The sequence below is a fragment of the Sinocyclocheilus rhinocerous genome, unplaced genomic scaffold, assembly GCF_001515625.1.
Source record: "Sinocyclocheilus rhinocerous isolate Xijiao unplaced genomic scaffold, SAMN03320098_v1.1 scaffold831, whole genome shotgun sequence".
Lineage (NCBI taxonomy): Eukaryota > Metazoa > Chordata > Actinopteri > Cypriniformes > Cyprinidae > Sinocyclocheilus > Sinocyclocheilus rhinocerous.
Window position 1 is genome coordinate 505,610 of NW_015641020.1, and position 26,163 is coordinate 531,772.

At 36.7% G+C, this 26,163-nt stretch overlaps 2 protein-coding genes across 4 annotated transcripts in view; one reads left to right on the forward strand and one right to left on the reverse strand.

Moving 5' to 3' along the window:
- Positions 1 to 321: 321 nt before the first annotated feature.
- Positions 322 to 7,950, forward strand: LOC107753943 (cysteine and histidine-rich domain-containing protein 1-like). The gene is made up of 11 exons (XM_016570231.1): positions 322 to 908; positions 1,851 to 1,900; positions 2,075 to 2,131; positions 3,133 to 3,287; positions 3,467 to 3,570; positions 5,172 to 5,224; positions 6,387 to 6,457; positions 6,696 to 6,798; positions 6,927 to 7,046; positions 7,159 to 7,221; positions 7,441 to 7,950. The coding sequence occupies exons 1-11, from the start codon at positions 845 to 847 to the stop codon at positions 7,753 to 7,755; spliced, it is 1,155 nt and encodes a 384-aa protein (XP_016425717.1). The 5' UTR covers positions 322 to 844; the 3' UTR covers positions 7,756 to 7,950.
- Positions 7,951 to 8,860: 910 nt separating this feature from the next.
- The window catches only part of LOC107753941 (diacylglycerol kinase delta-like), a 72,553-nt gene continuing 55,250 nt past the window's right edge, over positions 8,861 to 26,163 (reverse strand). For 2 of the 3 annotated variants that reach the window (XM_016570224.1, XM_016570226.1), the window contains 24 exons: positions 25,742 to 25,874; positions 25,349 to 25,455; positions 25,142 to 25,267; positions 24,642 to 24,744; positions 23,605 to 23,764; positions 23,217 to 23,325; positions 22,408 to 22,547; positions 22,229 to 22,313; positions 21,957 to 22,042; positions 21,744 to 21,843; positions 21,275 to 21,479; positions 20,803 to 20,901; positions 18,950 to 19,040; positions 18,091 to 18,198; positions 17,774 to 17,870; positions 17,426 to 17,533; positions 16,064 to 16,177; positions 15,455 to 15,589; positions 14,097 to 14,257; positions 13,642 to 13,756; positions 12,297 to 12,386; positions 12,073 to 12,189; positions 11,011 to 11,119; positions 8,861 to 10,692 (listed from right to left, as the gene is read on the reverse strand). In XM_016570224.1, the coding sequence (XP_016425710.1) occupies positions 10,640 to 10,692; positions 11,011 to 11,119; positions 12,073 to 12,189; positions 12,297 to 12,386; positions 13,642 to 13,756; positions 14,097 to 14,257; positions 15,455 to 15,589; positions 16,064 to 16,177; positions 17,426 to 17,533; positions 17,774 to 17,870; positions 18,091 to 18,198; positions 18,950 to 19,040; positions 20,803 to 20,901; positions 21,275 to 21,479; positions 21,744 to 21,843; positions 21,957 to 22,042; positions 22,229 to 22,313; positions 22,408 to 22,547; positions 23,217 to 23,325; positions 23,605 to 23,764; positions 24,642 to 24,744; positions 25,142 to 25,267; positions 25,349 to 25,455; positions 25,742 to 25,874 (2,751 nt within the window). In that variant the 3' untranslated portion in view covers positions 8,861 to 10,639. The remainder of the gene's footprint in view (positions 10,693 to 11,010; positions 11,120 to 12,072; positions 12,190 to 12,296; positions 12,387 to 13,641; positions 13,757 to 14,096; positions 14,258 to 15,454; positions 15,590 to 16,063; positions 16,178 to 17,425; positions 17,534 to 17,773; positions 17,871 to 18,090; positions 18,199 to 18,949; positions 19,041 to 20,802; positions 20,902 to 21,274; positions 21,480 to 21,743; positions 21,844 to 21,956; positions 22,043 to 22,228; positions 22,314 to 22,407; positions 22,548 to 23,216; positions 23,326 to 23,604; positions 23,765 to 24,641; positions 24,745 to 25,141; positions 25,268 to 25,348; positions 25,456 to 25,741; positions 25,875 to 26,163) is intronic. The other variant, XM_016570225.1, reaches the window with a different exon arrangement.

Below are 26,163 nucleotides of genomic sequence, written 5' to 3' on the forward strand. Positions count from 1 at the left end.
AGGTTTCCCTTCTGCAGTTTATTAATTGCATTGCCTTACTATTTTAGTCTGTGCCTATTTGTTGTTCCAAGATATAGTTTGCTCTCAGTTTGTGCTCTTACCTTGCCTGTGGATCTGTTTCTCTAACCCAGATCCCTAGCTGTTACAGAACACAACAGTGTAAAACAGCATCTTTACCATGCTCTAAGTGCTACCTTTCAACTTTTTTGATTCATATGTTTATTACATCAGATGCTGTTTTAAATAATAAAAATATGAAACCAGAATTGTGCATAGCTGTAGAAGTGAAATCATAAAACAGAACATTTTAGGTGTTTAATATTTTAAACATTACATAGTATTTATTAAAAATATTGACATTTGTAAAAAATTACAACAAGCAGTTAATATGTTCTTAATTTGTCAGCCATTATCGATGATGTTAATCAAGTAAAAAAAAAAAGTGACTTGATAAACCAGCTTTGGAGAAGACAGGTTTCAGTTTATTCTGTGGCATTTGTTAGTGGTTTTAGTGCGATGTTGAGGATTCAGCTCTAGCCCCTGCCCCCATCAGATCCCGGGAATGTCACACCCTCTCAGACAGACCCCAACAGCTGTAAGGAGAGAGAGAGAGCGCACATGGCATTGGCTATTTTTAGAGTTCATTCAGACTAGAACATCTCTCTCCTTCTCTTTCCCTGGACGTGTTCCTTCTGGATCTTTCCTCGGCTGAAAGTTCTGTAGAAGTTTCACAGCGGCTGTGCGAGTTCATAAGTACCTGAGACGAATGCAGAACAGAGTATATAAACAAAGAATAGAGACCAGTGATAAAGCGTAAGTCAACCTGAATAACAAACAGTACAACATGGCTCTACTGTGTTACAACAGAGGCTGCGGGGGTCGATTTGATGCTGACAAAAACTCAGATGGTAAGATTTCTAATTTTTTTTTTTTTTTTACAATTTATCAATTTATAGCCTATTGTAATTTAAAAAAAAAGTATATCTTGAACTGTAATACATTTTAATTGTCCATGTGAAGGTAATGGCTGATATTACAGTCCTGATGTTACCAATTTACCAACAACATTTAAGGTGTTGATACACGGGACAACTTTTTTGAGCAATGTTGTTTGGGCACTTTCCCATTGACAATGGGCAACAAATATCTATCTGGATACTTTAGATCAGTCGTGGGCCCTGTGTCTCAGCTGGTTGCCCATTGACGGCAACATTGCTCAAAAAGCCGCCCAGTGTATCATCACCTTTAGAGTTTGACAACTGAAAGAGAAGTGTTTTATCACTTTCTGCACTAGACCTGTGAAGCTGCTGTTTTGGAAATTGAATGATATAAATAGATAGTGGTGAGCCGACAGCTGATTGCAGTGTGAATGAGATCCGCTGGCCTCAGAGATACTGGGGGCCAGGACTTAAAGGGATAGTTCACCTTCAGTTGCTGGTCCCCATTGACTTCCATAGTATGGAGAGAGAGAAAAAAAAAACACTATGCAACTCAATGGGGACCAGCAACTGAAGGTGAACAATCCCTTTAACTTTGATGTCATGTTGCAACAAGACCGCCTCCAGCTATGTACCATTTATCCTTCCATGTTTTATTTATAACGTTTGGAAATTGTAGAAAAGGTGATTTAATGTTTGTCCTTAGAGGTTTATTGGATCCATGAAGTCTCGAGTACATTTGGAGGTGTTCTAATCAAATGTTACTTCCATAAATGGCTCATCTCCCAACTGACTCATCACTCAGCTGTATTGAGTCCTGATGAGTCCTGGTCATAAAAAAATAGTAATGAGGATGGACTTCTGTAGATAAATGTCTTCTACTAACCCTATTTTCTCTCTCACCACCTGAAGATGCCTGTCAGTTTCACCCCGGAGTGCCAATCTTCCACGATGCCTTAAAGGTGAGCTCAAAATGTGTCTCACTCCATACAGACCGCCGGCTGCTCAGTTCTGTCGTAACTTGATAAGAGCGCTGTCGTGTTTGCCTGCTTCTTAGGGAGCCTAGTATTCATGTTTTTGTTTTATTTTGTTCTTGGCTGTCTGATGTGGTTCTTTGTTTGGGGTTTTCTCCTCAGGGCTGGTCCTGCTGTAAAAAGAGGACGACAGATTTCTCAGAGTTCTTGTCAATCAAGGTATGCTAATAATATGATAATTGTGACGTTGTCATCTCACGCTGCTCAGACTGGATTTCATGATATAAATTGCGTCAACTAGCGAACTGAATCTTTTTGTAAAGTGTTTGAAAACATATCAGTATAATGCAGCGACTCCAAAGTCCTACAAAGTCCAAAGATAAGGATTTTTAATTTCAATTCATTAATATGTACGTAATAAAATCTTATAGTACTTGACATAACTAGAAATATATGAAGAGTTCAGATGCAAAAGCCTCTAAGTGCCATCTGAAATCTTCATCTAAAATTAGCATTTTTGTCAGGCTGCTATGTTTAGGTTCAGTAATTTTACTCTAATGGCAATGTATAGGTCCTTTTCTATGCAATTAAAGTGAAATAACTGAACATAAATATAGGAGCCTGATAAAAATGCTCATTTTAGAAGAAAATTTCAGATGGCATTTAGAAGCTTTTGCATCTGAACTCTTCATATATTCATTATAAATAAAAGTCAATGGCAGTTTAATATTTTATTCATTTGCATGACTTTTCCAGGTCTAGAAATCACATTTTTAAAATGAATTGAAATTAAAATGTAAATCATTTTGTCTTGAGGCAACCTTGGAAGTTTTCTGGGGCCCTCTAATGGGCCCCTGGCCTCCTGGTTGAGAACCACTGATAAATAAAAAATAAAATAATTAAATTCAATGGCGTGGTAGGCTTTCATGTATTTCATGTATATTCATTTATCAGATGACTTATCAAATACCAAATTATCATACAGCAGCCAATATTAGCAGTACTGAATATCAAGAACTACAAAAGCTAACAGATGTGTAAACTCAAAAATAAGTAATTATAGTAGTAATAATCGAACTTATCATGCCATCTTTGTGATGGAGAGACATTCACATTCACACAATCTCAAACATGTCATTTATCTGCTCTGTATCTGCTAATTATTTTCTCTCAGTCACGTGTCGATTGGCACATTCTGCTTTCTGTGCTTGTCCTCTCAGGGTTGCACCCGTGGGCGTCATAGTAACGAGAAGCCTCAGGAGCCTCTGCAGCCGGAGGTGACGTCTGATAAGGGAGACGGGAAGCAGCACAGTGGAAAGGAAATGATCTACCAGGGACCCAAATCTGCAGAAGCCCTGGAAAAAGAGAGACCCAGGTATATAGAGTACATACGCATATGGCCTGTTTCGCACACCAACTCATTGTTCTGAATACAAAATTAGTTTTCCTTCTCTGAAGCCTTCTCTTTGTCTCTTTCAAAAAGAGAAGTACAGCTCCTTGTGACTGTTAAATAAAAACAGACAGTGACATGTTTTTCGATTCCCTCCTTCCCAGCTCAGATGAGCCACAGAAAAAGCTGCAGGTGAAGATCTCTCCCTCTCTGGCTCAGATCATGGAGAAAATGGAGATCACTGAGAGGGAGAAGAGAGAGAAGCTAGGTAAAGCTCAGGATCACCTGCAACACAAGCATGTTGATTCTAGTGCGTTGGTTCTCTGCTGGGTTTGCTTCAGCACCCTGATTTAATATTGGACATTTATTGGCAACCCAACACAAAGGTAAACATGTCTGTAAAATAAATAAATGAAATGCATTAATAATAATGTATTCATACTATTATAAGAAGTTAATCTTAATATTGTAATGCTAATCTAATGTAAAAAAAAAAATAGATAGAAGAAATAGGATTAATCTTTGCAGCTAATAATTCACAAAATGCACTGCATTCAGCACAAATAATGTTTAATAATGTTGCAACCCAACACAAAAGTAACAAAAATACCCTTTAAAACCATGTGATGAAATGTATTAGTATTAACACTGAAACAATATTGATATAATAGTTTAATATTATTAATCATATAAATAATGCAAAAGGCTAAATAAATTGATAAATAAAAAGCATCAATCTTTGCATACCATAACATTAACAGTATAGTTTAATAATAATTATATATATTGCAAAAAAGAAAAAAAAAAAGAAAAAAAAAAGAAAAAAAAGATAAATAAATGGGAGTTAATCTTTGCAGCCAATAATTCACAAAATACATTGTTTTCAGCACAAATTATGTTTATTCATTTTGCAAGTGAGCCTGTATTTAATATAGTCTGCATCAGGGTTATTATCATAAAAATTACAAAAACTCTGTTGCAAAAATTACTAAAACTTTAACTAACATTAAAGTGAAAACAGAAAACATAAGCATAAATAAAATAACTAATAAAATATAATTTAAAAAAATGGTAACACTTTACAATAAGGTTCATTAGTTACTACTTTAGTTAACATGAACTGAGAATGAACAAGACTTCTGCAGCATTGATTAATCTTAGTTCATGTTAATTTCAACATTTACTAATGCATTATTAAAATCAAAAGTTGTGCTTGTTAATATTCGTTAATGCACTGTGAATTAACATGAACTAACAATGAACAACTGTATTTTCATTAAATAACATTAACGAAGATTAATAAATACTGTAATAAATGTATTGTTCATTGTTTGTAACTAACATTAACTAATGGAACCTTATTGTAAAGTGTTACCAAAAAAAGATCTATATCAATGGGACTAAAATAACACTGGTCTAAATCATGTTTATTTTTGTGTATTTTTGTTAATGGTTCTTGAGGAAGAGTGCATGTTGCACACATACACAGCCAGCACAAACAAAAAATATGTGAAGCATTTTTCTCCTATTTAAAAGGTAAAAGCCTTTTTTTTTTTTTTTGCTAGTGCAGTATTTATATAGCTCTTGGTTCTTCCAAAGCTTATTTCAGTCCGTGACAGTATTTTGTGAGGTCCACCTGTCCATAATCTGTCACTTACAGTAAGACCTCTGTAAAAACACAGTAACACCCTGCTGTGCTCACAGGCCTACTGTAGGATTTTGTAGGATATTTGTGTTGTGTGTCCTGTTTGTATGGTGACGCATGACTCATTTTTTTTATAAAATGTGACTAGCACATTTTGAGAAATCAGTCATCTCACTGTTGTTTTGCCTTTCTCCCGTCACCTCTTCCCTCTCGCTGTCCTGCAGAGAGTCAAGTCATCATGGCTGGGGTTAAGTGCAAGAACACAGGATGCAAAACAGTAGGTGCTCATGTAATATGTCAATTCCACCAAACAAATCAGCTTGCTTAACGAAATATACAGTTCATGCCATCTAGTGGCCATAATAAAGAATGACACTCCAGACAGACTCCACAAAGAATCAATCCTGGGCCTTTGAGTATTTTAGTGTAAAAGTACTGACCATCAGCCTCCTTTGGTCCTTACAACTAATGCCATGAGAAGAGGAACAGCTTTTTTACCAGTGTAATGTTGAATGGACGCAGAGCAGAAGATGAGTGAGAATTAATGACTAAAGCCGCAGGTTCAGATCCCTTACTGGGATTTGACCTTAGTGCCCTCTGTTAAAGCTTCCCTTCTAAGGGAAAGGATCATCTTTAATGGATTAATTTGCTGAAATCTCAAAGGTTCATCATGATGGTAATTACTCAGCGGAGCTGTTCTTTAGTCCATATGAGAACTAAACCTGTATCAGCAGAGATGTGTGTTGTTCACAATTGAATTAATGACTTTTTTTTTTAATGATGTGTTTCACTTTTTTGCTTTTTTTTCCCCCACTATGAATTAGCTATAAGCATGTTTTCATAATGGTTTGAAATGTCACAAGGAATTTAATTTAGGGTATTTAATTAATATATTTCATTAAATGTCATGTTATGCACTGTGGTCTTTGAAAAGGATTCAGACGATGTAAGCACAGACTTTGATCTGCAGTTTAGTAAATTCCTCTTCCTGTCAATCCATTCAAATTTAATTTCAGACTCCTGTGGAAACTGAAATGTAATCTTTTGTAGTGAAAGGAAAAGAATTCTTCAATTCTGAATTGTGCTCAGTCCTGCTCATCAAGTTAATGGCATAATGTTGGTTCTCTTTTGTCAGAGTTCATGGTGTTTTCTCTTTAGCCAGTGAGACAGACAGCACGTATAGCTCTGTTACAGCCTCCTGTTCATCTACCTATTTGGATGAGTAGAAAAATGAGTGTATTTTCAGGTGTGAAGGCAGTAAACGGATGACACAGAGCTTATGCTGAGTTCAGGTGCATCAGCACTTTAAAGTTTTGCTTTTGTGAATATGCTGAGTTTCTGTGAGTGTTTCTCTGGAGCAGAAATGTCTTTCTTTAGACTGTAGTCTCTGTGTTGACTATAAATAGCTGTTCAAACACTTTGATCATTTTTGCGTTCAGATTTACCAGAGTCCAGAGACGAATGCAGAGATCTGCACATATCATCCCGGGGTCCCCGTCTTCCATGAAGGGTAAGAAACCCGCAGCATTTGAGTCTTTATTTGGAAATATGACTCAACCTCTAACTATACAAGCAAGGCCTATTTTCATAAAGCTTCTCATTGAGATCCACATGTGCAGTCCAATTCAACAAAGAGATAATGATGTGTTCACACACAAGTGCTCTTACTATCAGCAATTACACATATTTGTTTTTGTGAGATGAGACGGGAGATGCATGATAATTCACATCTGGCTATCACTGTCTAGATACAAATACTGGAACTGCTGCTGCATAAAAACCACCGACTTCAACGCCTTCCTGGATCAGAAGGGCTGCACATCAGGAAAACACTGCTGGATCCCCAAACAGGTGAGAGCTAATGTACTTTTTTGTTCAGTGGATAGTTATTTGCATGGACATACAGTACGCTGTATAATCAAGAACAACTAACTAACCCTTTCTGAAATCTGTATGTCGTGTTTGTGTTGGGTCTGCAGGACAAAAAGAAGGTGGCTTGCAGGCATGATTGGCACCAGACGGGAAACCAGGTCGTGGTCACAATCTACGCCAAGAACTCCAGTCCAGAGCAATCCTACGTGGAGGCAAACCGCACAGTGGTCAGTTCAAAACAACATGCAAAAGTCACTTCACATCAGCATCCAATGACTTTTTATAAATGTATTTGTGTCTTTGTCCATAAATACTTTTTTTGTCTCCATCAATCTGCAGTTAACATGCCACATTCAGTTTGAGGGTGACAAAGTGTTTCATAAGGACATCCACTTATGGGGGGTAAGATTGCTGTACAGTCTGTTATGATTAAGCAATTATATATCCTCCTGAAACTTAGAAAGTAATGCTTTTAGTTTAGTTCATACGAAACATTCACAAAAATGGTTCGAACAACAATATATACTGTATATACATACATATATATATATATATACACCGTATTTATTTACTCATAAGTCAAATGCAGTCAAACATCTGTGTCAACTTCTGGTCTCTTAGGTGATTGACGTGAAGAGCAGTTTTGTGAACATGGTGCCCTCTAAAGTTGAGGTGACCATGGGGAAGGCTGATGCTGTAGCCTGGGGGAAACTTGAGGACCCCAAACACAAAGCTGAGCCAGAGGTCACCGATGAGATGAACACAGAACAAGAAGACGTCAAACCCGACTGGTACATCTCAGATGATGACATCAGTGAGTCTGACTTCGAAGACGAAGAGGAGAAGGAAGAGAGTGAGGAGAAAAAAGAAGAAAATCAGGCAGGTGATGGACCACCTGAGCTAGAAGAGCCTGCTGCTGTCCCCCCAGAAAAATGAACATTTATTCTGAGGAGTAACGGTTGTGTTTCTGAGGTTATGTATTTGTTTACAATATCACAAGGGATTTATAAAAATGTGGGCTTTTTTTTTGTCTGCTAAAATATGTTATTGTGTGCTTAAAAGTTAGAGAAGTCTTAAAGGGGTCATATGATGCGATTTCAATTTTTCCTTTCTCTTTGAAGTGTTACAAACTCTTGGTGCATAAAGAAGATCTGTAAAGTTGCAAAGACTAAAGTCTCAAATCCAAAGAGATATTCTTTATAAAAGTTAAGAGTCAACCACGCCTACCTAAAACGGCTCGTTCTAACACGCCCCCACATGTCTACCTCACTATGTGGGAAGATTTGCATAACGCTGCCCAAATGTTCACGCAAAGAAAGAAGGCGTAACTTTTATTCTCGCTGTTGTATTGTTGCGGCCGCCATGTCGTGAAGGCACTGTGTGCTTCGTTGTGAAAGCGTAACTACTTTGTTTGGCCTTCCAAAGAGGACAATATCTGCTTCGTCATGCCTAGAGCTGATCCGTGCTGGTCGCTGAGGAAATACAACAACTTTGCGCTGTGGATCGCCGGATCGGCTTTCACCGTCTTCACCGCTCCTTCGCCGGGACCGCCATTCTCGACCCCGCCGCCTCAGCTCACGCTTTAAAACTCATCTTTCAGTTTTGCACACCGTTTCATAGAAATTTTTAAAATATGTGTTTGAAAATATATCTCTTCAAAAGTTTGGGGTAGGTAAATCTTTTTTTATATTTTTGAAAGAGTGTTCTGTTCTGATTGTATTTTAAAATGTAGTTTATTCCTATGATTGGAAAGCTGAATTATCAGCAGCCATTACTCCAGACTTGTATCATGATCCTTGTGTAAAAACAAAAAAAATTTTTTTTTTTTTAACAATTCCAATTTAAAAGCCTTTACGGACACTTTTGCTGAATAAAAGTTAAATAAAATCATACTAACCCCAAACTTTTCACCGGTCGCTGAAAATAATGTAGGTTTTCAACACTGACAAAGCAATGAATGAACTCTGATTTGAAATGGACAGAAAGCAAACCGAGCTCTCTTATGTGAAACCATGATAATAAAGTGCAACAAGTCAAACAGTAATGGCCACACTTTATTTTTGCGTCAAGTCAACAGCAACAATCCTGAAGTAGGTGATTGCAGTCAGTCAGAGTCCAAGGCCATGGAAGCTTGACTGCAACCCATATGGCAAAAATGTTTTAAATAAAAAGGATAAATAATACATCTTAAAAGTAAACAGTAGTCTTGACAATGAAGAGAATTGGTACCAGCAAATAAAAATTCAATCTCTTCTGTTTTGGTTCTTTTTCTCTGTTCAAAGAAAAAATTCAAAAATAAATGTTCTATTCATAAAATCATTGCCTTCCGCTTGTACCTGATTACCACAGTCATAATCGATGTGCTGGTACGCGGAGATGGTCAAAGTAATGCTTGCTATGTCACTCAAAAATAAACAGCACACAGCAACAATTCATCACAGATGAGGAAGTTTAAAACAAAGACATGCAAAATAATAAAAAAATACAGTCCAAGTTTTAGAGGCACAATCAGCACCTAGACTGTCCATCAAACTTTCATATCAAGACCATATTTGTAATGTCTTTGTCTTTTTACAGAGCAATACTGTTAGACTTTGGCTCACAACTATCAAGAAAACAATTAAATTGTCCAGTATTGTGAATACTATTTCTTTTAATGGAAACGTGTTACACTGTACCATTGGAGTCTGTTGATAAATACTGTTTGTGATCCACACATTAGGCAAGTTCAAGTTTTGCTTTCCCTCAGGGTTCCCATGTCCAGACTGACCCCTGAAAAGGGGCAAGTTTAATAACATTCATAAGTTGGATTATATACTGTCTTATATGTAACATATCTCATCATAGGTTTTCCACGAATGGATACCAGTATTCCTATGACAAGAAACACACACCCTTTTAAGTTTGCATTTTTAAACATTTGTTTTCTATATTAAAGTGCAAGGCGAGATAAAATACGTTGAAATGTACGACATACAGCATCACTTTCTTTCACGACATTTCCCTGCAGAAAATAGTAAAGAAACAGCTCACTTTAAACCACTGCGCTCCATTTACTCACTTGGCACAAGAGTTACGGCACTGAAGCTTCTAGAACGACGGCTCAATTGACACACTAGTGATACACCATCACGACTTGGCTGACGATCCGAGAGTAAAAAGAAAAAATAGACCTTTTTTCCTGCATAAGGGCATGAAAGGCATGCAGAAACTAGATGGTCTTTTGATAGAGATACAGAGACTAGATGCAGGTTAACTATTCAGCCAGTTTGACGAATAATACAGGACCACCATACATTCATTCATCAGGATATTCCTTTTTTTTGCACTTGTTTAATTGTCTTCATTTTAATACAATTGTTTTGTTTGATTTAATTTGTTCCTTTCTTGTTGTTCAGGCGGCGACAGGACGGGGCCAAAGAAATGTTTTGTTTTTTTCTTTGGTGAGCGAATAAAGTTTTATAGTTTGAGTCTGACGGCTTGAATATTAATATAAAGAGAAAAAAAGTAGCAAGATCATAAAATAAGATTAAAAAACAGAACGGATTAGGTGATGCACAGGAGTTGCCTTGCTAAAAACAGAGAGATGATGGATGATCCACTTCCTGCTCTCTGATGATGAGCATTTCCTGTGACACCATCCGCAGGCAGAGTAGAAACGGACCAGAAGCACAGTAATGCAGTGCCGGGCCGCTCACAAACACTGGGGTGGGGCATGTGTCTCACAGCGCGTCTCACGTCCTCCCTCACTGGCCGTAAAACAGTGTCCCGTGGCAGAGTGTGTCCTCGTGACAGAGCTGCAACAAACCACTTCAGCTCTTCAGTTGCCCGCGGAATCAACATCACTCATCCCGCCTTTGATATCCCAAGATCCTGAGCAGTGCAAACAAATGTGTTCAGAATAGGGTTGTGAGTTTAAGTACAATTAATTGTGAGCATAAGAGACTTCATTAAAAACAATTAAAAATCATAATGTGTCCAAACTTTTGACAATTGTACAAGGAGATGATTAGAAATAATTAGTTTACAATCAGGCCAAGCAACTGGCACTTGCTTCGTATGACATGGCTGCGCCACATCCTGCACTACACTGCTGCTGCATATGACAGTCTTACTGTGAATAATCCAGCATGACGGTGAGATTATGAGGCTGGTTAATACTATGTTTCTGCAAGTGAATGTGTCTTTTACCTGATAGAGAGCCACTGGACCGCTGTTTATGTAACCGCTCTCTCTCCTTCTTCCCCTTGGGCATGATTTTCAGCTTCATACTGCTTTTACCAGGCACACGGGACGGGTCCTGGTATTAAACGAACAACAGGTAGACAGGAAGAAAGACGGGGTGATATGCAATGTAATAAACTGGAATCCAGTAATGCATGTGTGATGTATGTTGTTCTTATCACATGATCAGTTTTATGCCATGATGCAAACTAGCTAGAGATGAGTTGCAAAATTATATTAATTGATTCAGAACAAAAAAATGATACCATATATGATGATGCCATTTAAAAGTTTATACACTACCATTCAAAAATTTGGTTTAAAAATCTAAAGTGTTTTTTGAAAGAAATGAATACTTTTATTTAGCAAAGATGCGTTAAACCGATCAACAGGAACAGTAAAGACAAATTACAATATTACAAAATATTTCTATTTCTAATAAATGCTGTTCTTTTGAACTTATCATCAACTTCTAGAAAAAAAAATTATTTCCACAAACTAATTAGGCAGAACAACGGTTTTAAACATTTATAAAAATTAGTATTTATAATGTTTGTTGAGCAGCAAATCAGTATATTAGAATGATTTCTGAAGGATCATGTGACACTGAAGATTGGAGTAATGGCTGTTGAAAATTTTGCTTTGCCATCACAAGAATACACTACACGTTAAAATATATTAAAATAGAAAATAGTTATTATAAATTGTAATAATATTTCACAATATCACTATTGTACTGTATTTGTTGATTAAACTCAGCCTTAGTGATTTCTTTCAAAAACATAAAAAAAAACTTTTCAGTTGTAGTGTAACCATTGACTAGTAATACTCACCAGGAGTATTTTTTTTTAAAGTTCAAAATCACACCCTATTGAAAAAAACAATCTATTTGGAGAAAACGAATGTACTTTTTACTTTTGGAATCCAATTGTTGTGCTCTATAGATAAAGTAATGCTAGCTAAAATGCAAGTCCAAAGGGTCACACTCAAAGTTAAGCACTGGAGACATGAATGTTGGGTAGGACAAACCTCCTCAGAGCAGTGCATGCTGGGACAGATCCAGTGAATGTCCTCCAGCTTGTGTAACTCAGTGCTGAGACTGTCCACTGTGGAAAGAAGCTCCTCTTTTTGAGAAGGCTCCAACTGCTACACACACATACAAAAAATGCCTTTATCATATTTCAGACTGCATTACTTCTGTACAAGAACAGGCAAGAGAAAGATAAAGAGAGAGAGACAGTGATGCCGCTCACCAGCAGTTTTCCCTCGAGCAGCATCTTGGTCTCTTGCTGGAGGACTTTACTGCTGTTGACAATGTCTACAGCTGTACTGCGACTCAAACTCTGCAGAGAAAACACACACACACACACACGGTCACAGCTCAAGTTTAGTTTGACTTCCTGACAGACTCTTGCTGTTCAGTGATTAACACACAGTGTTGTTCAGTTCCTTCAGGTTTTCTTCAATTGGCTGGTCAATGGAGGTCCTGTGGAGAACAGCATGAGCAGCTCAATAAGAACATGCTGAAAGTCCCAGCAGGAAGAAAGGACCTGCTATTATTCCTACTGGAGACTGAAAGGTGCATTTGTTAACCTTTAAAGCAGAGCTGGACTGAGCTGATCCTCATCACATCCCTCGCTGCTATGAGCTATGAATATATACAGTGGGGTTCACACAGTTATTAAATTCAGTTTAAACTTGCAAAATAAGCTGAATGTTTCAGGTTTTTTAAAGAATATTTGTGACATTAACTACTTTATAATAGCTTCCTTGCTTCCACATCAGGATCTACACAAATTTGTGGAATTCATGTTGCTTACAATAAGTGATGCCGTCATTAAAGCAAAAGTGGGACGGACTCCTACAATCATATTCACCAGTGGTGTCTCACATTGGGGATGTATATAATATCATACCGTTCAAAAATTGGTAAGTCGGTAAGATTTTTTTATGTTTTTTAAAAGAAGTCACTTATACTGACCAAGGCCGCATTTATTTGACAAAAATACAGTAAAAGCAGTAATATTGTCAAATATGATTACAATTTACAATAGCTGTTTATCAATATTTTAATATATTTTAAGTATTCTAGTGATGGCAAAGCTGAATTGTCAACCTCCATTACTTCAGTCTTCAGCGACACATGATCCTTCAGAAATCATTCTAATAAGCTGTTCAAGAATCATTTCTTCTTCTTATTAATTTTGAAAACAGTTACTGCATAACATTTTTGTGGAAACTGTGATACATTTTTTTTCAGGATTTTTTGATAGAAAATTCAGAAGAACAACTTTTATTTGAAATATATATATTTTTTGTAGCAATGTCTTTATATTGTCTTTCAAAAGTCTTTGCTGCCGCTTTTGATCAACTTATGCATCCTTGCTGAATAAAAGTATTAATTTCTTTAAAAATCCTAGTGACTCCAAACCTTTTAACAGTAGTGTGTATATATTTATATATATTATATTCATACATTTTTATTGCCGTACAAACAGAATAAAGCAGCTGGAATGTCAAAAATCCGTTAACTGTGTTAATTTGATTGTTAAACATTCTCTAAACTTAACAGTCCAACAACAAAAGTGTTCTGGTCACCTCAGGGCTGGAGGGTTTGGAGGGGAAGGCTTCACTCAGGACCGCAGCACTGGCATTGACAGAATGAGCTAATTCCTGCTCCACCACCTTATGAGTGTTAGCCACCTCCCGGATCCTACAAAACATCATCACAACGCATTCAGCTGCAGCATATTACATGTTTATCCTCCACATAAGCCTTTAATAAATGATTTTAAATGTAATTATGACAGTAAAATTACTTGTGAATTAATACAAGGAAGTGTCACATTTCTGAGGATTAGAAGTTACAGTAATGGGTGTGGTTTCAGGTAAAACAGACACAGTTCATTTCTTCAATAGTCCTCAAATAGTTATGAAATAGCTTCCCACAAATGTATGCATTGATATTCACTGAGGTGTGACATTCCTGTTGGGTTACAAACTACATTTGTGTGGATGTCATAGACTCTTCATACAGGCACACACAGACACACCTGTTGATGAGTGTGTCGGCCACTAAACCAAGCTGCTGGACCTGCGCACATTCCTCTTCACTCAGATACTCCATGGACTGCTGGGAATTCAGTCGGGGCCGGGCTGGGCGGCTGTCACCTTTCCGCTTGTCTTCCCATGATTTCAGCGTGCTCTCGAACGCCTAGTGTCACATCAACACACAATGATGACAGAATGCACATCTACACTAAAGTTTGAGGTCAGAAATGTTTAGGGGGCTGGGAACAAGGGGATATAATGCTTCAGACATTGATAATAATAATATGAAATGTTCGTTGAGCACTAAATCAGCACATTAGAATGATTTCTGAAGGATCATGTGACACAGAAGAGTGAAAATTCAGCTTTGAAAAATTTAGCTTTGCCATCACAGGAATAATATATTAAATTAGAAAACTAAAATAGAAACAATTTAAAATAGTTGTTTTAATTTGTAATAATATTTCACAATATTATCGTTTTTGCTCTATTTTTATCAAATAAATGCAGCCTTGGGAAGCATAAGAGATATCTTTTGAATGATAGATTTTGGGGTTGGTGATGCCAGTGTGATATATCCCAATCTTCAAGCAGACGGAGCTGACTGATGCGGCTTGGAATCATAAATTACACTGTGTTCATTCATTTGGTCAGAGGAAAGGGTTTTTCCTCCATTTCTGTCACCTGATGGAGCTTGGGTTCCCTGCCACTGTCACCTTTGGCTTAAAAAAACACTCAAAAAAATATTCAGTAATACTGCATTATTGAATTGATTGCACTAACACTTTTGGATACAAACAAAACTTAAACTGATTTCAGCTGGAAGATGACACTACTGTCTTCTGTAGAGCTGCTGTATTTCTTAATCATCTTTGTTTAATAATTGATGAATTTTACAACATCAACACTGTTATTGAACTGAATTGTATCAACATTGAACTGACTCGAGCTGAATAGCGTCACTATTGCCTTTGTAGAGCTGCACAAAGAACTAATTTCCTAACTGATGATTTTTACAGTTATTGAACTGAACTGACATCATTGTAGTGTTTTACAGAATAATTTGAATTTGTCTCATATTTATTTTTTCCCCCTGTCTATTACTGTTAAGCTGCTTTGAAAATTGAAAATCTGTATCGTATATAACTGTACATAAATAAAGGTGACTTTACTTGACTCTGCAGTTCGTCTGCAAAACTAAGCTGATAGAGCTTGTTTGTCTGGTGTAACTGGTTGACAAAGGAGGTCTAGGTTAGTCCAGTGGGGACAGCAGCTTATCAGAATCCCATACGAGTGAAAATGATCAGGCGATGCTGGTGTTGAGACAGTTTAAAGAAGATGAGCGTGCGCACACACTGACCCGGTCTCTGGTGAGCATCGGTGCTCGGTTCTTGTGGACAATTTGGACGATGCCAGGAGGCTGAATCCAGGCCTCACCGTCCACCTGCACTGGCACACCTTCATCACCCAGGATAGTGATCTTCACCTGCCGACACTGAGGAGATCAAAGCACATGTCAACTCATATGACTGATAGAAGAATAGTTTTAAATAATGTTTAATTCACCCAAATGATGCATATTATTACATTATTTATCATAAATTACCCATAAACATGTTCTCATACAAAACATTAGATGATATTAATAATAATAATACATTTAAAAAACTGTATTTAATTTAAGTACTGTATATTTCATCATATTTGATAAATTTAGTTTCATTTTACCATGGTGGAAGAACACTTCTCCCCAAAAGCTCTCATTTACCCTAATCTCTTAAATGAGTAAATTAAATACAATTAAACCAACTGCTGCTATCATGACTTGCATTTCTTTGATCTGCAATTGCAAGTCTTGTCATTCCGATCGAATTCCAATTAGGGTGTGGTTGAATTCAATTCAAATTCTAACACGTGACTTGAAAGCAAGACGGTTTTTAAATTCTGAATTGTGTGCTTGGGTTCAGACCTGTGCGATGCGGTGATGCTGTAGGTTGATGACTCGAGACATGGCCATCTGCATGCTGCCGAACACAGCCACCACCTCCAACTTCTTATCATCAAAAGATGGAGCCCCAAAATTCTACACAAAAAAAATACAACAGAAGACAAAATTTCATAATTTCCACCGCTGAACCACATTCTCAACATCTGATACTTTATTTACACAACTCTATAAAAAAAGTATTTCCTATCAACCTAAATCTGCATGTTGTAAGGTAAGCAACTTTGATAAAATCATACAAAACACAAGAAGGACCAGATGTCTTATGTACACTCTGACTCTTGCCGGGAAATGACATCATGATATTCCAAATACACTTTACAGGAAAGAATCTGTTACAGTGATATGAGATAGATAGATCCGATAACGCAAAGTCCCTCCAGTTAGGTTATCCTCTGTAATATACTTTTTTGGCATCTATTACACTGTATATTTAAGAAATATTGCATGAGCAAGAGCACAAAATATATGTGACCCTGGACCACAAAACCAGTCTTAAGTCGCTGGGGTATATTTGTAGGAATAGCCAAAAATACATTGTATGGGTCAAAATTATTGATTTTTCTTTTATGCCAAAAATCATTAGGATATTAAGTAAAGATCATGTTCCATGAAGATATTTTGTAAATTTCCTAAGATAAAATGTTAATTTTTTATTAGTAATATGCATGGCTAAGAACTAAATTTGGACAACTTTAAAGGCGATTTTCTCAATATTTTGATTTTTTTGCACCCTCAGATTCCAGATTTTCAATAGTTGTATCTCGGCCAAATATTGTCCTATCCTAACAAACCATACATCAATGGAAAGCTTATTTATTCAGCTTTCATATGATGCATAAATCTCAATTTTGAAAAATTGACCCTTATGACTGATTTTGTGGTCCAGGGTCACATCTATTTACTAGTCTTCAGTGTACTGTATATTAGCATACTTCTTGCATCAGTACTGCATCTTTTTCTGTTTTCCATCATTTATTCTCCACACCTGTTTCAAAATGCTTCTTGTTTATACTCTACAATGCATTTTATCACACTGACAAATTGTTCTTGAGAAATGATGATGAAAGGGAATTGATGGATTGATGAGTGGCTGTAAATGTGGTTGATGCATTCTGAAAGTCATATCTGCAGGAAGAAACTCTGGCCAGGAGCCACTGTTTATAGACAGTTCAGAACATTAAAGAGATGCACTGAAGATAAATGCACGGCACAGATTCATCTGTTCATCTATTGAGATGATTTTCACTTTGTTGAACTGAACGGCCCTATGAAAAGTAAAGTTATAAGCTCTGAACTGAAATTCGGTTTCATTGATGGACTCACATTGTCCTCTTTGGTGCCACCCCAGAAATTAATGCCTCCTGCATAGCTGGGGATGTTCAAAACAGCAAGACCCTGAAGACTCGGCAAGGACATGGGCACTCCATCACACTGCACACAAAGAGAGAAAGAGAGTGGTTACATGATGTACAGATTCTCAGAACAACGTTTGAAACCATGACAACAAACACACACAGTGGCAGAGCATCATTCATACTGTGTGAAGTGAAGTAAATGGCAAAAAAAGTGCTTTCTCTTTCCAATAAATGTCTGAAAGGGAGAAATGCATTCAGCCCACATGTCGGCATTTTTCATTCTCTTTCTCTCTGTCTGTCTGACATGTGCTCATACCTCCAGTTGGACTCTTTGTTCCAGGTTCTTGTAGGTTTTTTGCACCAGTTCTTTGGTCCCTAACACTCCGTACCACATCATGTTTTTAGTGCGACTACTGTTAAATACATAGAAGATTTCACAGTTTCAGTCAACATTATATAAACAGCATTAAAAAAAACAAAAAAAACAGGGTTACTGAAAATCAAATGTCTTGAATAATTAAAAACAAACATTTAAAGCACATCTGTAACTAGTAATGCCACTTCTCTGCAAGACACATTCATATAGATTAGGTGAACTCTATTCAGAAATTATCAAGGATTTTTCTCTCTTACCTGCACTTTTTTGGGTGCTCGTCTCTCTTGTTGTTGAACTCTAGAGATATTTTGGCATCCAGCCCAATGCCAAAATAGTTATTCATCACACACTTTTCTGTGCACTGCCTGTGGAACAAGCAGGTTGAGTGTGTGTAAGTTGAGTCACTTACAATATGAATCAGAAACATTTATGGAGTGCTAAATGAGCAGCAAAGGTGGATGTATTCATCATACTCACATCGTTCACAATAAACACAGTGAAAATCTATATTTATTTATAGATGAAATTGCTACAATATTCACCTTTGTGACATTGTAGCAATTTTGTAGCAACCTTTGTGACATTGTAGCAAGTTTCTAATATTCTATTAAGCATTATAATATTCACACTACAAAAAAGTTTGGGGTCAGTAGGATTTTTTTTATAAAAAATTTAAAATATAGCAAGGGCACATTTAATTGATAAAAACTGACAGTTTACATAGTTTCAAATGTGGTCAAAAACTTAATGTGCTGCATTTTTTGAAAGTTCAAAGCACAAACTCTGTCTAAGCATGCAGTTCACTAGGTTTTGAAGCAAAGCCATAGAGTTTGCAGTAACCAAAGATAATCTCTGAGAGTCAGTGAAACGAGTCGAATGAAGAACGTCTCGGTTACGTATGGTAACCCTAGTTCCCTGAAGGAGGACGAAAACAGATTTATGTCTGAGACTGTGTTGGACTAGTGTGTCAGTGAGTGCAATAGCAAACACACTGTGGGATATTACATTGTCAACAGGGTTTTAGAGTTGCTGGAACCTCAGATGTCATTACTGCACTTCTCTGGAAAAAGATAAGAGCTCTTAAATGCGCGCATGTGTGTGTTTGCACAGTCTTACACAGTCTCTTCAGAGAAAAGCACAGTGCTGAAGCTCTCTGACTTCTCCAGCAAAATAGGGGCTGTAGTAGTTGGACTCAATGTGTTTTGACCTGTCAATGAAATAAAGAGATAGATAGAGATGCAGCCATAAGAGAAAAATAAAATTATCACAATAATAATAAATAATAATGGGTATCAAACCACTCTGAAAAAAAAGAGCTTTTGAATTTACTTTTTTTTTTTGGGTAAGTGGTTGAATGAACTAAAATCATCTACTTTTAGATATTTGAAGTTTTAGAACTTCAGGCTATAATTTTTTTTTTTTGTAGTTTCAATTATTTTGTGTACGATGTACTCCTTGAAAATGACTCAACGTTCATTATAATTATGACTAGTGCACTTAAATTTAGTAAGACTGAAAATGTTTGTCTTAATTCAAATTTGTCCTATACAGCATAAAACACTAGTTATTAATTTGAGTAAACTGATTTCTTTAAATCATCGAGTTAAAATATTTATGAGTACGGTACGTGAACATTTAATTTGATTCTACTAAAAAAGAGAAACTACATTTCTTAAAACTGAATGAAACTCTGAAATCTATAAAATCTACTTTGTTAACCTGAAACATAACTGAATTGAGTAAAACCAATTGGAGAAATAATCTCAAACAAGTCTCTTGTAGCCTACAGCTTTCTAAATATAACAATGAGTCTAGGAAAGTAAAGCATCTATCACTACAATGGCATGAGCAGTTATTGCTTTTTTAAATAAAGCAACATACTGCACAAATATAGACTTAATGTTTTTTGCCCCATCCTCACCCGAATCACAAGCCCTACTCCTCAGTGCAGTCGTAACCCCCAAAACTCCAACATAACAGAACATTAAACACTAACAGATTTCATTGTGGAAAAACACATAAAACAGACATTTACTCCCATATATTCTACATATTTGAGTTTAGTATGCTTAATTAGTATGCTATTCGATTTCCAATTGACAGAAAAAATACTTGTCAAGTAAGTAAAGTTATTTTCTTTGAAAATTTACTTGATTGTTTTAGTTGAGTAACACGGACAAGAGAGAATATTAGTAAAACTAACAACAGTGAAAGTGAATTTTCTTTTTTCAAAGGACTCAGAAACACTCAAATTATTTTCATGTGGCAGTGATTTATGTAAGGAAATATTATTATAATGTCAATTGAAATATAACATGAATTAAAAATAAAACACAACAAGTTCTTTATGGATGTTTTTTTAAGTGCTTTTTTAGTGCCCTTTGTGTGAGCTAATGCAGTGTTATGCACGTTGATACAGTTGATGTTAATTAACGGTTGCTCCTTCAACTGATCCTCAGCCTTTTTCTTTTTCCCGTCTCCCTGCTCACACAGACAGTTCTGAGGGACGACCTTTTCTAGACAGTGTCTGGGTTGCATGATATAGTTTCCATTTCAGCATAACTGAAGCAATGGTGCCCACCAGGACATTCCGCATACACACTGTTATTTTTTGTATCCCCCTAATTTATACATTTAATTTGATGCTGTATTGGACTGTAATGTATTGGAAATGCTCTTTAGTATTAATTTCTACAGCTGACCTTCATATTCACAAAATGAGCAAAGATCCTTTAACTGGGGGGTTTTATTCATGGACTGTGATTGGTGATTTAATAAACCACAGGTTAAGGAATTATTTTGTTAGGAACAGCTGCAATATATTAAAATGCCAATGACTTGAATAAAATTTCAGAGCCACAGCTGAGGAAAAACTTTTCAGCGAAAAGATGAATTGAGAAACACTAAGGATTTAAATTGCTATGCATCATCTACGGTATTAATATTCATAAACTGAGTTTGTTACTCACGTGGCTCCGCCTCCTTGAGGTCCTCACTGCTGCCTCTTTTGATTGATGAGGAGGATGACATTCTCTGCACCTGGGTGTGTCTGTTCTGCTCATCCACCACTGAGAGAAAACAGTCAACAACAATCGAATTAAATATTGACTGAAGTGGTCAAGGAGCCGCTGTTACATGCTGTGTCATTCCTGCACCGTACATCTGCAAACAATAGATTTTAGTTTTACCTTATTTAAATACAATCAAGATAAAGCAGAAACTAAAATCTAAAATGTTTTTCATTTTAGCCTTTTCATGTTTTTCTGTTTTGCAAGTTTTGAACGTGTTGTCATTTCACAATTGTTTGAATGAAGTACAGCAGTTTTGTCGTACAGTACTCTGCAATACTTAAATAATGTTCTTCTTGATGTTTATTCTATGTAATCTAACACTGGAACAAAATCCAGTTACTTTCCACTCATATACACAGTGAAGAATGACCTTTTTCTGCCTGATCTATGATTTGTCGGAGTGCTTTCTTCAGGCTGTTGGCCCTCAGCATCAGCTGCTCTCTTGATCTGAAGGGTCTGGACTGATCAGAGTCGCTCTCGTCTGGTGAGATTGACCCAGATGGCACCAGCTGGGCATTGGCGTCTTCACTGAGAGCCTTAACCAGGGAGTCTAGCTTCTCGTTCAACATGGCACACTGAGAGAGACACGCCAAGCACAAAATGAAACAGTTTTTTTTGGTTTATAAAGAACAGGACTCTTCGTCTGAATCTTCAATTAACTATTTATTTGATAGTCTATTTAGCTTTTCATTTAATTCATCTTTTGACTGTTAATTTACTAATTTTTTGTATGTTCATTTGGCTCTGTTTGACTGTTCATTTAACTGTTCATGTTTATTTAACAATTTACATGTTTTTTAGGCTCATCATTTAACTACTAAAATAGCCTCCAGATTTACCTTTTTTGCCATAGCATCAGCCTCCTCTTTATTCTCTGTGGCCCGTTCATAAGCTTTGCCGACCTCACCCACAAAATCATTAACTGTTCCACACAGAAACCTTTGATAGAAAGAGATAGGAAGACAAAACTCAGAGGTTTCAAAAGGATTTTTAACTACTATAAACATAACCCTCACAACACATCCACACACACAAACCATCTTTATACTCACTTAGCAGATGATATAACGTCACTGTGTTTGTCAGAGTCCAGGATTTTGGTCAAGTGAGTGGCAACAGAATCAGCATACTGTGTAATCTGGATTTCAAAAACATCACAATTAGAGATAATATAACACAACTAAACAAAATTTACACTTGTATTCAAAAGTTTGGGGTTTGTAATATTTTTAAATGTTTCTGAAAGTCTCTTGCACCCACCAAGGCTGCATTTATTTAAATACAGTAAAAACGGCAATATTGCGAAATATTATTACAAGGTCACCTGTAGGGGAGAGTCTGATGGGTCCTCCTCCTTAACGATAGCTGGAGTCTGTTTGGTGGGCACTTCATAGGTCATCACACTCCATCTGTGACACGCACACATTCAGGAACAGAGTTTGATGAGATTGATTGATTGATTGATTGATTGATTGATTCATTCATTCTCCCTCTTTCTCTCACCTGTCTAGCATCTTGGTTGTAGCTCTCTCTAGTTTCTCCAGTATCTGCAGCAGCTGAGCATCATCATCACACAATCCTCCCCAGCCCAGCACACGCGCCAGGTCATTTCCTGTACCCAGCGGCAACACACCCAGCTGGCACTGTTACACACACAACACAACGTAATGAAGATGTGACCCTATGTATTGTGCAGTACGCTACCGTTCAAACATTTTGGGGTCTGTAAGATTTTGAAAGAAGTCTCTTATGGTCACCAAGGCTGCATTTATTTGATCAAATACAGTAAAAACAGTAGTATTGTGAAAATTATTCATATTTAAAATAACTGTTTTCTATTTTAATAATATATTTTAAAATTTAATTTTTTCCTGTGAAGGCAAAACTGAATTTTTAGCAGCCATTACTCAACACAAATCTTCAGAAATTATTCTAATATGCTGATTTGGTGCTAAAGAAACATTTCTTATTATTAGCAACGTTGAAAACAGTTATGCTGCTTATTTTGTAGAAATTATGATCTTTTTTTGTAGGATTCTTTGATAAATAGAAAGCATTTACTGTATATGAAACAGAAATCTTTTGTAACATTATAAATATCTTTACTGCCACTTTCGATCAATTTAATGCATTTCTTTCAGGAAAAAAAGAAAGAAGAAGAAAAAAAAAAAAAAGACTGACCCCACATTTTTGAATGGTAGCATAGATGGTCTATTTTTACATTCATCAGTGCACGTTATTCTAAAACAATGATTGTTTTCATAATCTTTTATTAAAATGTAAGAACAATTTTTTTTTCAGGTTATTCTGACCTGTTTGTGCAGGCTGAGTTTGTCCAGTTCAGAAAGAACCCAGCCCACGCTCCCATCTCCACCACACACCAGGATACGAAAGGTCTCAAACTTCTGGAAGAGACGAAGCCTGAATGCACAAACAAAAACATAAAACAACAAATATGGTTCAGAGGGCAAATTCACTTTGCCAACAACATTATATTTTAAAACATACAATTTACATGGATTCTATTAAAAGCTGAAAAGTCTGAAAGCACATCATGACTGAGAATGTTACAGTTATCAAATGAAAATGTTTGGTTGTTGTAAAAGCTAAGCTCCTGAGACTGATTGCCGGCTCTTTTATTGCCTTACAAAGCCTTTTAATTTGATATTGCAGTGTGTGATAAGCGGGCGTTGACCTCACCCCAGCTGTGGGCCACCATTCATGAGGTCAAAGACCTGTGCCGGGTTTAGTAGCTGCTTAAACCTGCGCAGGAACTTCACACCCTGGTTGTCACCACTCTTACTGTTCACCATCACCAGCAGAGGACTCGAGCAGGATGGACTGGTGGCCTTCCAGAAGCCTGCGGAGAGCAAGGGATGATGAAGAGGGACAATGGGATTGGAGAAGGAGGAGAGAGAGTGGCAGTGAGAGAAGGAGAGGAGAGGAGAACAACTTGGGAGGGTGTCATGTTTGGAAATGTAAGCAGCTTTAAACACCTTTTTTAAAGAATGTCTCTATTGTGATTGTAGCAGAAGATAATGACAATACTAACTTAAAAAATACATTTTTATATGCATCATGGCAGTACAATGACTGTCACAGTACCTTTAGTAAGTTTTGATAAATGTAGAATTTTAAAATGTTGAATGTTGAAAATTTTTTAAATGACAATTTAAAAGAACTTTTCTATTTTAATATATCCTAAAATGAAGACATTACTCCAGTCTTCAGTGTCACATAATCCTTAAGAAATCATTCTAATATGCTGATTTGGTGCTCAAGAAACATTTCTTATAATCAATGTTGAAAACAGTGCTGATAAATATTTTTTAGAAAACGTGATGCATTATTGTCAGGGTTCGTTCATATATAGAGTTCAAAAGAACAGCATCTATTTGAATTTTTTTTAGTAACAATTAAAGCCTTTATTGTCACTTTTGATCAATTTAATGCATCCATGCTAAATAAAAGTATACATTTCTTATAAAATACTTACCTCAAACTTTTGAATGATAGTTAAATATTACATATTGTATATTAAATAATTAATAACTGTAAAAACATTATTTCAGAAAATCTATTTTTCTTCAGATATTTAATGCCATATTTAACTGTCATAGTAATGATTATACTTCAACTAAATAATGTAATTTGCAAGTCCATACACAAACGCATGACAACGTATACAGGCTTTATGGAGACAGCTGAGCTGATGCAGTTGCCAGGGCAACTCTTACCGTCAGAGTCGATGCTGTTAAGTGCAGTGGGCGGAATGATGGAGACCTTACACTGACCCAGAGGACAAACCTTTCCCAACTGCTCCTTACAGCTGTTATGCACCTACACACAGGCAATGTATAGAGAGAATTACTGATTACTCACAGACGGTCTCATACCCATCAGTGGAGACACACTGATTACACAAGGTACACACCTGTATATAATAATAATTTATGCATTTAGCAGACGCTTTTATCCATATTTTTAAAATATTTTTTACCAGTATGTGTGTTCCCTGGGAATTGAACCCACGACCTTTTGCGCTGCTAACGCAATGCTCTACCACTGAGCCACAGGAACACTATGTATATATATGATGTCAGTAAACTCTAGGTGTTTATGTGGTATCTAGTTGTTATGGTTTCAGAGTGAACTGGGTGTGATGCTATATTGCGGGTGTAGGTGATAAACACAGCACTGTGATCGGTTTTAAAAAGTGGGCAGGAAGGTGACGTACGATGGCTTTGCACCAGAGGCACCGCCAGTCCTGTAGTCGACGGACGCTGCCGCAGTTTCGATCGCACACCACACACTTAGCACTGACCGGCAGGTTCCCCTCCAACCACTGGTGAGGCATTGACACCTGTACACAAACACACTGATTTAGGTACAGTACAGAATACCACTGAGACCACATGCATGTATAATATAAAGTTTCACTTACTCCATCCTCATCTTCTATGATGTCATTTCCTATAGACGCCAGAGTGGTCCACTTACAGTTATTTGTGGATCGTACGGCACAGCGCTTGTGGGCTTTGAACTTACACACTAACACAAGCAGAGAAAAGATGACATTAAACAGATTGTCACTAGAAAGTGATAACAGGCTGAGGGCAATGTTCCTATTCATGACTCATTGATTCCCCTATAAACAAACAACGTCTTCGTTCGTTCTACGAGCAGAATAAACAATGCACGAAAGGGTAAATGTCAAAGAAAGGGGAAATCCAAACAAATTGATCATAAAAAATGACAGACAGAGAAAAACCAAAGAGACAAAAACAATGGGACAACAAAATAAACAAACAAAAAAAAGCTTTGTGTTTATGTTTACCTTCACAGGAAAGACCATGAGAGGTGACCCCCGGCAGAGCCTCTCGACACACGTTGCAGAAAGTGGGCCGGGCATGAGAGCAGGCGTACCAGTTATGCATCCCAGAGAAGTGCTCCATGTTAAACTGACTGGCCTGAGATCAGTACAATCATGTCAACATCACAGCACTATAAATAAATAACCAAATAATAAAATCTAGGGTAGAGAATCTCAAACAGGGGGCTGGGGCTTATTTTGGTGTCTGAGTGAACTTCCAAGGGGGGCTGAAGGCAGTGTTCTTTTAGTATAATCGAGATACTATTATTTCATTAATTTTTATTAATATTATTTTATAAATTTTATTAGCTTTTATTATTATTTGGAATTGGTTTAAATTTGTATACTTTCTGTTTTCATTTTAATTTAACTTAATTTGGTTAATT

Excerpts from the sequence above, each read along its gene's own strand:
- LOC107753943 (XM_016570231.1), top strand. The coding sequence starts at position 845 with ATGGCTCTACTGTGTTACAACAGAGGCTGCGGGGGTCGATTTGATGCT. Across the intron at positions 3,571-5,171 it reads GGAGAAGAGAGAGAAGCTAG|AGAGTCAAGTCATCATGGCT; the intron begins GTAAAGCTCAGG and ends GCTGTCCTGCAG. Across the intron at positions 7,222-7,440 it reads AGGACATCCACTTATGGGGG|GTGATTGACGTGAAGAGCAG; the intron begins GTAAGATTGCTG and ends CTGGTCTCTTAG.